Raw genomic sequence first — 14,940 nt, forward strand, 5'->3', positions numbered from 1 at the left:
GATGGTGCAAACGCACATAACCCATTTGTCTTGACCGTTTGACGATTTCATTTTTGAAGTCTGAGCGGTCGTCGGGCACCGAAAAGAGAACTTCGTCCGATTCCTCGACTCCCCGATCATTATTAGTACTACCGGTGCCGAACGCCGCCATGCTTACAAAAAAAAAAAAAAAAAAAAAAAATATCCCGGAGGCAACATAGCTTGCGGGCTTCGATTTTTGAGATTGCGTTAAAAAACACGTTTTACAAATTCCGTTGTTAAATATTACATATATATCGTGTAAGAGAGAGGAGGTGAGCAGGAGGGAAAAACGCCCACGATAAACAAGCGCGCGGGCGCGGGGGTGAATTTTTTTCGCATTGTTTAATTATTTTGCGTGTCGATGGCTATAACTTGCATTGTATAGGGAAAAAAATTAGAAAAGAACACGCCTTGGGTTGTTATTGCCTCTACAGCGCCTCTGGAGGTACTAAAGCTGACGTCGCCCAGCGAGAGTTTCAGAACTGTACAGGCGAACTTCAACGGTTCCGCATACTATCACTCAACCTCACTTTATACGGAAAATCTCCCGCATCTACTAAAATGGTGTTGCTAAAAGTTATACTCGTCGTTCTAATCTCGGAAATTGGTGAGTGAACAATATGTTTCTTAACGTAAATTTCTAGTCACACACGAAAAAAGGCTCGCTGTTACGTTAGCATTTAAGAAAAACAAAGTAAAAACGATCTGTATGTGGCTTTAGTGGAATATGCGATCATTATAATAATTTATGTGATTAATAAATTATAAGGAAATATCTAAAGAACATTGCGAAACTTGTGAAAAAAAGTGGATAGGTGAAGTTCTTTGCAATCATCTGTTGAGTATTGCAGTCGCTCGAAAGCTTGTCATTGGCAGGGTCTCTGATGAAGCCGCCAATCGCAAACAAACTTTCTAATTTTAGTGTTGAAAATAATTTGTAACCCTCCGCTAGCACATACTTTGAAACATAACAGGTAATAAGTTATGATATAACATAAAGTTATAGGCAGTCATGGGTAAGTTATTTCTAAAAAGTAATTCGTTACAGGTACAGTTACTTTCAGAAAAAAAGTAGCGAAGTTACCATTACAATTACTGCAACAAAAGAGTAACTCGTTACGGTTACAGTTACTTTCAAAATGTAACGACGTTACTTTTCAGTTACTCTTCTATAACACAAAAATTAAGAAAAAAACTAGTGTTCGAAAGAAAAAAATATAGACATGAATCAGTCGGGCTTCCACCATAGCGGTAAATTCAAACCTAATAATTCACCTGGAAAATTAGTCAATATTATGAAAAGAACGAAGTCCAAAATTCAACTGGATATGGTTTCTCAGATTTGAACACGAGGACTTGTTGTCGGAGTACTCCTTGTTGCAAAGTTTGCATACTGCGGTCAAATAGTTCACAACCACCTTCACCACAGAAGAATACTCTCTGTACGCCGGCCACGCTAGTTCTTTGTTTTCATCTACATCCCAATCCTTGGTAGCACTAGCACATTGCTGGCTCGTTGACGGTTGCGCTGGGTTCATGGACTCCTTTGATATATTTCAGTTCGTACCCGGCAAACCGGAAACAAGCCCTGCGCAAACAGCAGTAAATTTTGCCTCCCCCGTTGAAACCACGCCGGAATAGTGGCGCAAATCAAAATACGAAACATACGAAGTTCTCTCCGCGTGTATTGTTGTTTCACGGTTGATTCACCCGACTAAAAGGCGTCCGCAGAAAAAGGAAAAACGGCAACAGAGATAGTGCTTCAATATACTAAGACGTAAGTGTTCAGTCACAAGGACAAGCATATGCGTAAAGATAACTATATTCTTTTTTTTTTCATCAAATCTACACGTGGCTATATTCGGATAGTTACTCGCGAGAAAGAGCGTATTCTCAAGTTAGTGCAAGGCCAGCTGACACTCGAAATGTCGGAGCAGACAATTTGGGAAGTGCAAGAAATAGCTAGATTATACTCGTTCAATGATATATTATTCACAAAGAACTGAAAAGTAACGACAAAAGTAGCGTCATTACTTTCATCGTTACTTCAGAAAAAGTAATATAACTACAGTTACAAGTTACATTCTTACAAAGTAACTCGTCACAGTTACAAGTTACCGAAAAAGTAACGAAGTTACAGCAACGCGTTACTACCCAAGACTGGTTATAGGTGACATAAAACAGCAGGTCATAAGTTAAATCATTAAACTCCATGACAATTTACTGTATCACGCACCGCTTAATCGCTGCAGTGCGAGTGCAACCACCGGATGTTCCGAATAGGTTACTTAGGTCACCAAATAGGGAGCCGGGTAAAGCGCGGCAGAGTCTGTGTGGCTGCCTGATGAAAGACATATTTTCTGCTCGTTCGCCGTCATTCGTCGTAGTTCTCTATTTTTTTTAAACCTTGTGTGGACGACCGTAGCTGCCTTTGTGAAGCCGTGGAAATTTTTACGAAAGTGCAGTACCGCAGGAAAAATGCGCAACTCGTCGAATGCGAGTCTCGCGGTCTCAGGCGGTGTGATCAAAGGACATGTTACGGAACCCCCAGGGTTGGGCAGGAATACTCCAATATGTATTTGGAAATACTGTAGGTAACCTGGGCGGTTCCAAGCGGTTGGCCCAGGCTGCCCCTCTGACAATCATAAGGGGTCATCTTGACCACGAGGGGGCCAAGGGCAACTGGCCACGCGAGCGGCGCTCCGCCGCTGATAAAAGGCCGTCGCAGCGGATGCGCGGGCGCTGTTGGGATCGCGGCGCAGGCGATAGCAGTCATTAAATGTTTACGTGTTGTTGAACCAGTGTGCTGCGTCATTCTCCGAGACGGCAAGCAGCAAGGGAAATCCCACAATACAAATACTGGTATACATTAAAATAGTAGCTAAAATACCGATACTAAAATATATATGTAAGAATGTATCGCGATACGTCTCGGAAATACATTTTAAATAGACGCAAAAAGTCTTTGGGAATACAAATACAGGAATACATTTTAGGGAGGGCAGAAATACAAATACAGAAATACCGATACTGCAATACATTTTTCAAACTTGTTTGAGATGGCAACTGAGATGAAGCTTGAAGTTTGAACTGGAAGTTTTTGATCCCGAAATTACTTTCCCAAAGGCTTGGCACTTTGCCTTGATGGTATGTTTGGAACGACGACGAGGCTTCAATGGTCTCAATAGAACGTTCCATCAAGGACTGACCGCGGTCCCTTCCTTGACATCCTGTCTGTCTGACGAGGGATGCGAAAAGTCTTAAATCCCATCAAAACGTCACCACGGCCCTGCTCCATAAGGACGCCCCTGTCAACATTGATCACATGACGTCACGGTGGAATAAACTGCTATTCTTGTATCTGTAGGTGTGGCCTTGAACATGAAACTTTACCATGCTGCTGTACGAAAGGACAATTCATACTTTAGTTGTAGGTTATCTCGTTGAAGATCGTGCAGGCAGTGCCATTTGGAATTTTCGAAAATAGTGGACCACCTGAAGGATCCTGGAACACATAGGGTATCTTCTGTTAGGGTTGAAAAAACGATACGGTTGCATCCCTGTTGTGAAGGTCCTTTCTGCGGACCCTCCGCCACCGACGCATGGACAGCAGTCCCCAAGTATCGCCTAGCATCATCCAAACGGAAACCTCGTGGATTGCGACCTGATATTGCCGTCACAGGTGCGAGCACTCCGAGAAACAGCGCGCTCGAGACGAGTCGCAGGTGTGCGAAGTCTGGGTCGCCACAGCGAGGGCACGTCCGGCCTCCCTCCTGGGTTTCGGATCACCAGAGCAGCGGGTCACATTCAGGTCGGCTGACGACGTACCCTTGAGCCGTGCAATATTAAGGGCACAGACACAGACACATTCAACCTACCTAAGGACCTGCGGCAGAAGATGCTCTGACTCCTAAAGCCCCTCGATGTGTTTGCGCTTGTTATGCAAGTAGCGTCAAATGCGCGAGTGCACGAGGCCCATGTCTCGAGCGGCCCTTGGAAGCAAATGGCGGCGCAGCACTGAAATGAGTGGGCCTTGGAAGCGAATGGCGGCGGAGCACCCGCTCATGGCACGTGTCTCGCGCGCTTCCACAACAATGGTTGGCGGTACTTGTAAAAAACGCTTTTATCAAGGGGCTTTACTGACTCCACTTCTGGCACGCCACCTGGTTCGAGTCCCCGACTACGCAACACTTCTCAGAATAGAGAAGAGGAAGCATAGAAAAATAGTTTGGAGAATCTGAAGGAACCTTGGTCAGCATAGCAACAATGCTCCAGCATCTCCTTGACCCAGCAGGTGCCCTCACAAGTAAAAAAATTAAAAAAAATCATTCGGACTTGTTTTGTTTGTTCTTAAAATGCGGGGGGTATTGGGGGGGGGGGGGTATTCCCCAAGAAATGCAACGAAATACATTGTATCCTGATTGTATCGCGATACAAAGAAACGTCCAAAATGTATTTCGATACAGGAATACAGATACTGGTGAAAAAATGTATCGCGATACAGAAATACAGATACGAAATGCATTTCTGAAATACTATCGCGATACATTTGTATCGCGATACTGCCTAACCCTGCCTCGGAATACTAAAGTACTTTGTCTTGGTGCCTTTGCACGCTTGGATGCCAATCAAGAACCCACGCACCTTCGGACAAATTTTGAAGGCGCGTCTCGGGTATATGTCTTTGCTGCATACACACAGTGGCGGAGTTCTGGATCGTCCAGCTAGCTGTTCAGGCGACTTGCTGTCACTTTTCAGTAATTTCCAACAGTTGAAAATAAAAAAAAATCACGAATATACACATCCAACCGTCTCATTTCCTATTTCCTCCACATCGCATGAAGACACGAAAGCTATGTCCGTCGACCGCTGATAAATGATGAATTTTGCGGTATTCTGTCATTCGTATCACTACAAAAAGAATACGTATCTAAGAAAAAATCCTCCATTCGACCCTTAGCTATCCAGCATCACATGAAACCAAGGTAGCGAGGGAAACGTTTTACCCTTAAAGGGATGCTGAACCGAAATTAGAATTTCACAAAATAAGGTAGCCGGAGTGTTCAATGGGCGCCAGAAACTCCAAAACACCACCCATAAAGCGATATACGATGGTCGTATTTTTGTAAAATAAGGATGCGATTATAACTTGTTCAATGCTGCTAAAATGACGAAGTGGTTCCTAATAATATCTGCGACGGAAAAGACCACACGAGCTCTCGTCCGTCACGTTCTCTGTTGCTCATCCTGGTTTCGTCGTCGTCTTCTACTATAGTTCACTACAGGTGCCCCCCTCCTAGGAAAGCAGGCTGCAGAGAGGCGCAGCCCACGTGACGTGGTGACGGAGGAACTTGTGTGTAGTTGTGGAAAAAGGAAATGCAGACGGTTGGCTAGCAGAAATATGACGAGATGAGCGAGTGTTGGTGGCCGTTGCCAAGTGGGCCGGTTTAAGTCGGTCAACATACACGGTGTCTGTTCGATCACCTAAATTCAAGAGGAAATGCTTGTCTCGCCGTTTCATGACTTTAAATGGTCCGTCATACGGCTGCTGTAACGGCTTTTGAACCGCATCTCGTCGGACGAAAACGTGCGTGGATGTTTGAAGATCTTGTGGCACATAAATTGACGGCCTTTGTTGGTACCTTCGTTGCACTGGCCAAACTTGTCTCATGAAAGCTTTTAGTTCGCTAGCGAAGGTTCCGGGATCAAGCTCGACTTTATGATCAGTCGGGGTAAAAAAAAATCTTCGGGAAGGCGTAGAGTGGTGCCATAAACGAGCTCTGCTGGGCTGCAGTTGAGGTCAGCTTTGACTGCCGATCGAAGTCCAAGGAGAACTAGAGGCAGGTGTCTGGCCTAATGTGTTGTATCCCCTTTTACCTTGAGTGATGACTTGAGTGATCGATGGGATCTTTCAACCATGCCGTTGGCGATGGGATGATATGATGTTGTGTGCCTCTGTTGGGCACCTAGAAGCTGTGCGTGGGAACGAAATAAAGATGATTCAAACTGTCGTCCCCGATCTGTTGTTATGCTTGATGGTACACCAAACCTTGCCACCCATCCGCTCACGAATACTTGTGCAATGGTAGCAGCTGTACTGTTGGGAATCGGGAAGGCCTCTGGCCAACGAGTAAATCTGTCAATACAGGTAAGTATGTAGGTGTTGCCCTCTGACGGAGGTAATAAGCCCACGATGTCAAGATGAACGTGATCAAAACGGTGTCGGTTCCGGGAAGGATTGAAATGGTGCTGAGGTATGGCGATGAATCTTTGATTTTTGACAACCTATACATGTTCGTGTCCATTGCCGGACGTTCTCATTTATGCCCTGCCAAAGGAAACGTTCAGTGACCAAGCTTTGTGTCGCGCGTATGCCGGGGTGTGACAATCCATAAAGTGCATAAAAGACCTGGCGGCGGAATGGCAAAGGGACGACTGGATGAGGCACTCCAGTTGATATATTACAAAGAAGAGGATAATCAGCAAGCGGGATTGTGATATTCTCAATCTTCAACTTGTTAGAAAACTGACTAAGCAACAGAATGGCATGTCGTTCTACTCTGCAGAAGCCATTGCATTGAAGTCAATGGAAGATGGGAAGGTCTTGCAATTGAAAGTAGCTGAAATGCGCGAGAGAGCGTCTGCTGCTGGATTGTGGGGTTCCTTGACGCGTCGAATGTCCATCGTGAACGCGGCGATGTATGTGAGGTGACGTGTTTCTCGTGGAGAAAACTTATCGCTCGCAGATTTTAACGCATAGTTCAATGATTTGTGATCCGTGAGTATAAAAAAATCTCGACCTTCCAAAAAATGTTTCAAGTGCTTGATGGCCAGGTAGATATCGAGGAGCTCACGTCCGAAAGAGCTGTAGCGGCACTCTGCAGGTTCCAGCTTCTTTAATAAGAACGAAATGGGGTGCCAATCTGTTCCGACATACTGCTGCAAGATGGCCCCAACAACAGCATTAGAAGCGTCAACCATAAGATCGAGCGGGACATTGGGCTTCGGATGGAATAGGAGAGTGGCCTTGGCTAGTGCTTGCCTAGTTTGGTCAAATGCTTGCGCCGTTTTGGCAGACCACTGAAGCGTTGCCGAAGGTGTCTGGGTGCCTTTGAGGAGGTCGGTTAATGGTTTGAGTATTTCAGCGCAGTTAGGAATGAAACGGCGGTAGAAATTAATCAAACCCAGGAATTCCCGAAGTTTCCGTATGGAGGTAGGACGGGGGAAATGTCGAACAGCCTTGACTTTCTCGTCGAGAGGTCGAAGTCCATTCTGGTCGAGATGGTGGCCGAGAAAGTATTTCGGTGATACCGAATTCGCACTTGGCCTTGTTAATTATGAGGCCATATTCATCCAGCCTTTGGAAAAGAAGTTCGAGATGTTCCACATGTTCTTTAGGATCGAGGCTGTGGATGATGACGTCATCAAGATACGCATAACAAAAGGGAAGGTCTCGAGTTACGTGGTCGACAAAACGCTGAAACGTCTGCGCGGCATTTCTTACGCCAAATGACATTCTGATGTATTCAAGAAGACCGAATGGGGTGGTGATGGCGGTCTTGGCGATATTAGCAGAGTATACAGGTATCTGACTGTACGCTTTGACGAGGTCAATTTTGGAAAAGATTTTAGCACCATGAAGGGATGCCGTGAAATTTTCGATATGTGGGAGGGGATAGCCATCCGGCACTGCTGAGTTGTCCAGGCCGCGGTAATCACCGCAAGGTCGCCAATCCCCGGGTGTTCTGTTTTTTTTGGCACCATGTGTAGAGGCGATGCCCATGGACTTGATGAGGGACGTATGATTCCCAATTCAAGCATGTGGGCGAATTCCTGTTATGCCACCTTTAAAGGGATACTTCAACGAAATTTGAAATATTCCCGTCGTGTTGAAAAATAGGTTGAATATGATCCACAATATCCGTAAATGACAATCGCACGTTTGTATTTTGAGCCTGGTGGCTGTATTTTTCGTTATAAACGGCCCACTCTGGCAAGCGCTCGGAGAAGGCCCAGCTTAGAGAACGTGACATCCAACGCAATCGTGACGTAGGTCGTCTCAAGACGAGCAAAGCTACGGCGAGGCTGACGCCGAGAGGATGGCCTAGTCGTTCCAGCCACCGAAGCGGCTGCTTTTGTACGAATTTTGAGTGACGGGTTAATCTTCTATAATCTTCTGGGGGGACAATAGCGACTTCTGCGACACACAAAAGGCATTCTCGGGAAGAGGGGAGTTCCTCCTTCCCCCCTTCTCTCGTAGTGGCCGGAGACGAGACAACCTCCGTCACTAGCTTTCAAGGTTCCTAGACGAGCATTACAAACGAGGCGTTAGCGACATCCACCAGGTGCTCTTTGCTAATCGTTTAATTCGTTTTAAAATTCCTTTTCGAGACTTTTTTAACAAGATATTGGTATGTTCCATGTGATACTGCTCTTTTGAACACATATAGACCAAAAATGAGCGCCGAAATTTCGTTGTAGTATCCCTTTAAGCGATCCGGGTGTAGCCGACGTGGTCGAGCATAAACAGGTTGGCCCGTTGTAACAATGTCGTGGGTCACGTCATGTTTGATTAGATGTTGAAAGTTATGAGGGCGAGTTAACGATGGAAAATGCTGAAGTAGCGTCTCATACCTCGACTCTGCCTCTTGGTGCTCTCTAGTACGTGGATCAGAGGTAGTTAGTGCTATTCTCTGAACCTTGAGATCAGTGGTTGGGTCTACAAGACGCTTGTTCAACACATCAACAATGAGGTTGAAATCCGTGAGAAAGTCAGCACTATTGGGTAGGCAACGTCCGCGACTAAAAATACGCATCGGAAAACTCTCCGGAGTCCGATGGTGATCGTCAAAGCTCGCTCACCGTAAATTGCGATGGATGTTTTATTGGCAGCCTGAAGGGAGGAGTGGGGTTGCTGAGGCTGGCGAGGAAGTGGAGATGAAGGGCAGTACGCTTACTTCAGCGCCAGTGTCGTTAAGGAAGCGCTGGCCGGTATCGCGATCTGTGACGAAGAATAAGCGGCCAGCATCCGTCCCAGCACCACTCGCCGCTTCTAGTGGTGGGGGTCGGCGTTTTCCCTCTCTGTGCACAGTGGTGTGCAGTTCCTGGCCCTTCTCCGAATGTCCGGTGGTACCAGTAGGCTCTGGAGTGCGATGAAATCGAGCGGTTCCGAGGATAGCGTTCATTGTTGCGCTGCCGCGATGTTGATCGAGAGCGCAACGAAACTGCAGCTATTTCATTTCTGAGTTCACTCAACACTCGTTGGAAAACATCCCGTAGCTGGTGCAGCTTTGTAGAGAAATTTGTAGATGGTGATCAACAGATGCGCTAGATGATACTTGCGATTGATGCAAGCCTGCTACCAGCCGTGTGGCAATCTCCCTAAAGAAGTCTGCCAGCTGTGCCAGGGCGGGCAGCTGGAGGTCTGACGTCGTGGCAAGCACCATGCGAACATTGGTCGGTAATCGTTGAAGAAATAGTTCCTTCAGAAGTAACGTGTCGAATGATGCTGGTCTCTCGCCGAGGAGTTGTTGGCGGCGTCTGAGACGCTGCGACGGTTTGCGGTCGCCGAGTTCTTCGCTTCTCAACAGCTGGTGTAGTGGGCGCTGTTCTGATTCCGACGTGCGCTTCACCAGTTCCGTCTTCAAGGTGGTGTAAGGATCGTTCGGTGGTGGAACGAAGATCAAATCCTGTACTTCTGTCGCTATTTCGGGTGGAAGAGCGGTGACGACGTAGTGGAACGTGCGGATTTGCGAAGTGATGCAATACGTGGAAAACTGGCTTTCGACATGAGCAAACCATACCTCCGGATAGGCGGTCGAACACTTCGGAAGGCGAACGTGTACGGATGAGATTTCGCCTCCCGTGGAATCTTCGTTGTTGCTCATGACGGTGCACCGAAGGCGATGGTGCTTTGTCCGCGTCACCACTGATAACTTGTTTACTGTTGCTAAAAGGACGAAGTGGTTCCGAATGATGTCTGCGGCGGAAAAGACGACACGAGCTCTCGTCCGTTTCGGGCTCTGTTGCTCATCCTGGTTTCGTCGTCGTCTCCTACTATAGTTCACTACACGATTGAGTGAGAATCGCGACCTCGCGTCTTCTGCAGAATTCCTGAGGAGGAAGAAAAACGGCCTTGCTTCCGTCAGGGAGCAGCCATGAGCTGCTCCCTAATGTTTTTGTGCTCGTGAAGCCCGAAGTTGGTCGGAACTGCCAAGTCCTGTAAGTCAGTCAAATAATCTGACAATGATTCTTCGGGCTACTGGTAACGCTGGCGGAACCGGTGACGCTCCAGGTCGATGTTGCACGACTTTCTGAAGTGCGCGCTGAGGGTGTCGACAGCCTCTTAGTAGACGTCTCTCGTGGGAGTCCTAGAAGCGGCTGCCGCTGACGTCGTTGCTGGTGACGTCACAGCGACAGCGCGGGAGGAAGGCAACGTGTCGAAGAGCCGCTGACACCCTCCACTCCTAGGTAGTGGCGGAGCAGGCATCGACAACGTTCCTAGGGCAGTGCGTGAGCACCAGATGCCCCACGAAACATTCGACGAGCGAAATCCATCGCTCCCAGGGAATTTCCGACTTCCCTGATCTAATCAAGAAGTCTTGAGGAGGTTTGATGCCGAATCCATCGTCCATTCCGTCGTCAAAAAAATGTGGAGTCCTCGGTGGACCCGGCGGGTCGTGAAGGAACGTCCAGTCACCAGTGCTGCTCTCATGACATTTTATTCAAAAATGATGATGATGATGAAGTAAGTGAATGAACCACTGGAATGAACGCTTACCATAGAAGAAAACGAACTTACCCGAATATATGGAGATATAACAATGAAGACAACATTGGGCTCAATGGGTGCACGTAGTACAAGTGGCAAATGACGGCTTAAGAAACGCAGGGCGTGACTCGTTATCTTCCTGGTCGTGATTGGTTCTGCGGCGTTCGTGTCGGCTAATGTCGCACTCTCGTTGGTTGTGAAGGGATGACGAAACGCTCAAGACCCGCCATGCCCTGCGTTTCCTAAGCTTGAGCTCAAGAAACATTAGTGATCTTTGTTTCTGTAGATTTATAGATTTTTTGTAGACTTTTTGTGGATTGAACTTGAAGTGACAGCTTCCACTTATTTTATTTGTGATATATGTGATTCTGTAAACTGGTGCCATTTGCAACCCAAGTGGTACCACTTCAAGCTGATGTGGCTCCATTTGCAACACAAGTGGTACCACTTGAGGCCCAAGTGGTACCTCTTGAAGCCCAAGTGGTACCACTTGGCTTGCAAGTGGCCCTCCTTGATCTCTAAGTGGTACCAGTTAAATTGCAAGTGGTACCACTTACCTTGCAAGTGGTACCACTTTACTTAAAAGCGGTACCACTTAACTTACAAGTGGTACCACTTGACTTGAAAGTGGTTCAACTTGACTTGCAAGTGGTACCACTTGATCTGCAAGTAGCACCACTTGGAAGCAAGTGGCACCACTTGAAGTACCATTTCATATTTTCACCTGGGTCGGTGTGTTCGATCTTTGATTGCTTGTTTCATAGGAAAATCGGCCGCGCATCGTTTGGATTTATGAATTTCTAGGATATTCAGAGCCCGCACAGTTAGTTATCGCCTTATTTAGGCGATCTCAGAAACCTTCTCAGGGCACCTTTAAGTTCGGTTACCTTTCTCTGGTCCAGTTCAGCTTGCACCAGGCGATTCGCCACGACGACCGACTGTGCTTCCAGCTTTTTAATCCTGTCTTCATGTGCATCACGCATTTTGTCAAACGAGGCACAGACTTTGCATGCAAGGGCGCCGGACTGTTCCGTGCAAGTGGTGGTCGTGTCCCAAAGTAACCACAGCAATCTGCAGCCATCGCGCGTCACCACCTCATTCGTCCTTATTTTTTCATGGTCATCTGGGTCGCCTCTTTCTTGCACGCCATCTAGTGGGGCGCCAAAGAACATCCACCGTCTCACCACTTGGCTTCGGCGCTGGCAAAGATCTGGGCTCGAATGCATAGTTCTGAAGAATTCTTCGCTCGCGCAAGCACTCGCTCAGAGAACGCACTTTCGAAAACAAGGCGCCCACGGCCGTGCCTTTGCCGGAACTACCGGAACTAACATCGAAATTTCGAACTGAAGTGTACGTCCGTCACGTTTGTTACAGTGAGAAACCAGCGACCGGCGTGGCGACGAGCACGTACATGCTAAAAGAAGAGCGTAAAACAATATTAATTCCTATCTCGCAGGTGTGAGCGAGGATCGGTGACGGTGATCAGTGGTCTCGATTTTTACCGACAACTCTACGAAACTGACAAACAGAAGAGGAATCTGTACCTAACAAAGATGGCAGCGCACAGAGTGTTACCAGACGTTCGAACAATTTCGCATATCGTCTATTCCAAGTGATTTGGAGCCGATTACATGCCACGAATGTTTATTATAGCCACGCGGAGGGTTGGTAAAGCACAAAACACGCGCCGAGTTCCACACACATTGTTAAGCGTCGTCTATTTCCGTCCTCAGAACGATTGGGCACGAGCAACTACACTGTTAGCAAAAATAACACGTCCAGACGTGTAAACCGTTGTCCCATAGCGGACACGTCGAAACGTGTTCGTTTTACATGAGGCCATCTGTGTTTTTCGTCTACACATGAGTTGCTGTGTAAACTTAACACGCTACACCGTGTCTGCCTTCCGCAAAACCGTTTCGAGCGTGTTCCTTATGAAACATGGCGGCCAGCGGCCGAGAACAGGCGAGAGACGAGCCCAGCGAGCCGCGCGCCTTTCAGCCGAATTGAAAGCACACAGGGCGCGTTAGTTCTCGTTCGATGTCTTTTATACACAGTAAAGTCTCCAAGCGGCGGACGTAGCCACTTGCAAAGGTACGTACGTGCGTTGTCGGCGGTCGGCGGCGTCAGTAGCTTTAACAAACCGCTAAACAAAAAAAAACAACAAAAAAAAAAAAAAAAAGAAACGAATGCCGAACTTACATGGATAAAAAAACTTGAGCAAACTATTTCGAATCGGGCGGTAGCTTGCGCAACCTATCGAGATTTCTAGCAGCCTGTTTTTTAAAAAAAGACGAGTTTGTAAACACTGCGAATGACCACGACCACACAGCAACCCTACATACAACGCAGGCAACACAGCACACAGCTACACAGCACCGACATGTACACAAACACAACAACTGACACTACGCCCGACACTTCCTACTCGATATCCATTTCTCCTCGCGGCGCATATAAGCTTGACATGTGCGGGTGAGCTCTTTGGTTTGCTGACCATTACAGATTTATAGGAGAATACACAAAATACGGCGCAATGGACAGTCGTGTGTTAGAACTGTTTGCATTTAAAATGTATGGAGGCAAAATCTTTAATGTTAGTCCGTTGCAATAAATAACGATATGTTAACAATAAATCTTAAACCGGTCATGAAAAAGTTCAAATTTTTGTTATATTCTTGCTTGACCAGTGTTATGAGCAGTCCGACTCGCTTGAATCAGATAGGAAAACAAACTATTGGGATTTTGTCATTACGTATACAATAATAAATGAAAATGATCCTTGCGCAAAGCATTTTTTATATATTTTTGTGAAGGACATCCGCCCAACACTTCACTTCCGTTTGTTGCAGCAGTTGCAGTACGGGAGCAGACGCCTTCACTTTTGGGGTGTTTTGATGCAGTTTGTTGTCGTATGTCGTGTCGGTGTCGAGAAGAGCGGTGGGCCTTGGGAGTTTGTGACTGGTGTTATTCGTGAACACTAATGTGGGGCGCTGATGCGTCTTTTTTTTATACTGCCACCACCCCGAACTTTGAAGATACACGGGCCCGTAGCAGTGCATTATGCTGAATCGCGAGCTCCTTCTCTGTTGACGTCGCTTTCCTGGTACCACTCGTGGATACTGCAAGCGTTTAAACAGTGTGCACCGTCTCGCCTACATCCCCGGTGACGTACTCGACCTGTTGAAACTTATTGCTTCGGTCATTTTAGAGTACGCAAGGCAGTTATCTCGTTGGTCTGGTTTCGGTTATAACAGCAAGGCAAAACGCTCGTAGTTCCCGCCCTCAGTACACGTTGGACATCTTCCACATTTTGACACCGGATAACTGAATGAACGAGGATTTACATTCACTTCCGAGGTTACTCTCGCCGCTTCCTCACCATTGAGCAGCAGGATGAGCTGGCGACAAGCCGCGGATGAAAGGCTTGAGCATCAACAGCCCAAGCGCACTCGGTGCCGATGCGGGCGACGCGGGTTTCTGTCAACCGGGAGGCCAGCACAAACCGTGACCATTCCAGCTCTTCGTCATGACACGGTGTTGCAGAGAGCAGGGTAAAATACAGCTACACGGATCACCGAAGCAAACGACTGCTATCTTAAATATTGGCTTGTGATTGCGCCTTTGTAGTAGATCATCTTATTCGTTTTGCTGGAGAGACGCAAACGACGGGCATAACAAAATCGCTTGCATATTCCGCATATCTCACAAAAGCATTTACCCTGTCACCTTGCGAAATGCGCGAAACACGGAGTCCGCACCGTCCTAAGCTTCCCGTTTTTTACCTGCTTTAGAGCAGTTTGTACCTGCTAGTAGATATGCCTACTGAAACTGAAACAGGGCAGTGCCAGAGAGAAAGAGACAAAGTTGAGAAAGCTTGCTCGCTGTCCAATTCCTCAACTCTCAAGTGATTGTACCATAATAAATGCACCAACGCGTCTTCAAAATAAAGAAGGAGCACTACATTCACAACATAAAAAATGGTCTCAGTACATGCATCTGTGGGCAGGTAGAAATCTTGCCCTAATTTATTCACGCCACATGATTGGCGCAATGAACTCGTTGCAGGACCGAATCATCTACTCGAGCGGTGTGCGTCGCTATGCAAACGCAGTCCAACACGAAGCATAAAAAAACGGCAGATTTAA

The 14,940-nt window shown here is 47.0% G+C and overlaps 1 protein-coding gene across 1 annotated transcript in view; it reads left to right on the forward strand.

Annotated features, from left to right (window-relative positions):
• The first annotated feature begins 582 nt into the window (after window positions 1–582).
• LOC120848693 overlaps window positions 583–14,940 on the forward strand; it is a 56,280-nt gene continuing 41,922 nt past the window's right edge. The window contains exon 1 of the mRNA XM_040220708.1: window positions 583–628. Coding sequence (XP_040076642.1) covers window positions 583–628 — 46 coding nt within the window. The remainder of the gene's footprint in view (window positions 629–14,940) is intronic.

Source organism: Ixodes scapularis, unplaced genomic scaffold, assembly GCF_016920785.2.
Source record: "Ixodes scapularis isolate PalLabHiFi unplaced genomic scaffold, ASM1692078v2 PGA_scaffold1__304_contigs__length_218370807, whole genome shotgun sequence".
NCBI classification, from domain to species: domain Eukaryota; kingdom Metazoa; phylum Arthropoda; class Arachnida; order Ixodida; family Ixodidae; genus Ixodes; species Ixodes scapularis.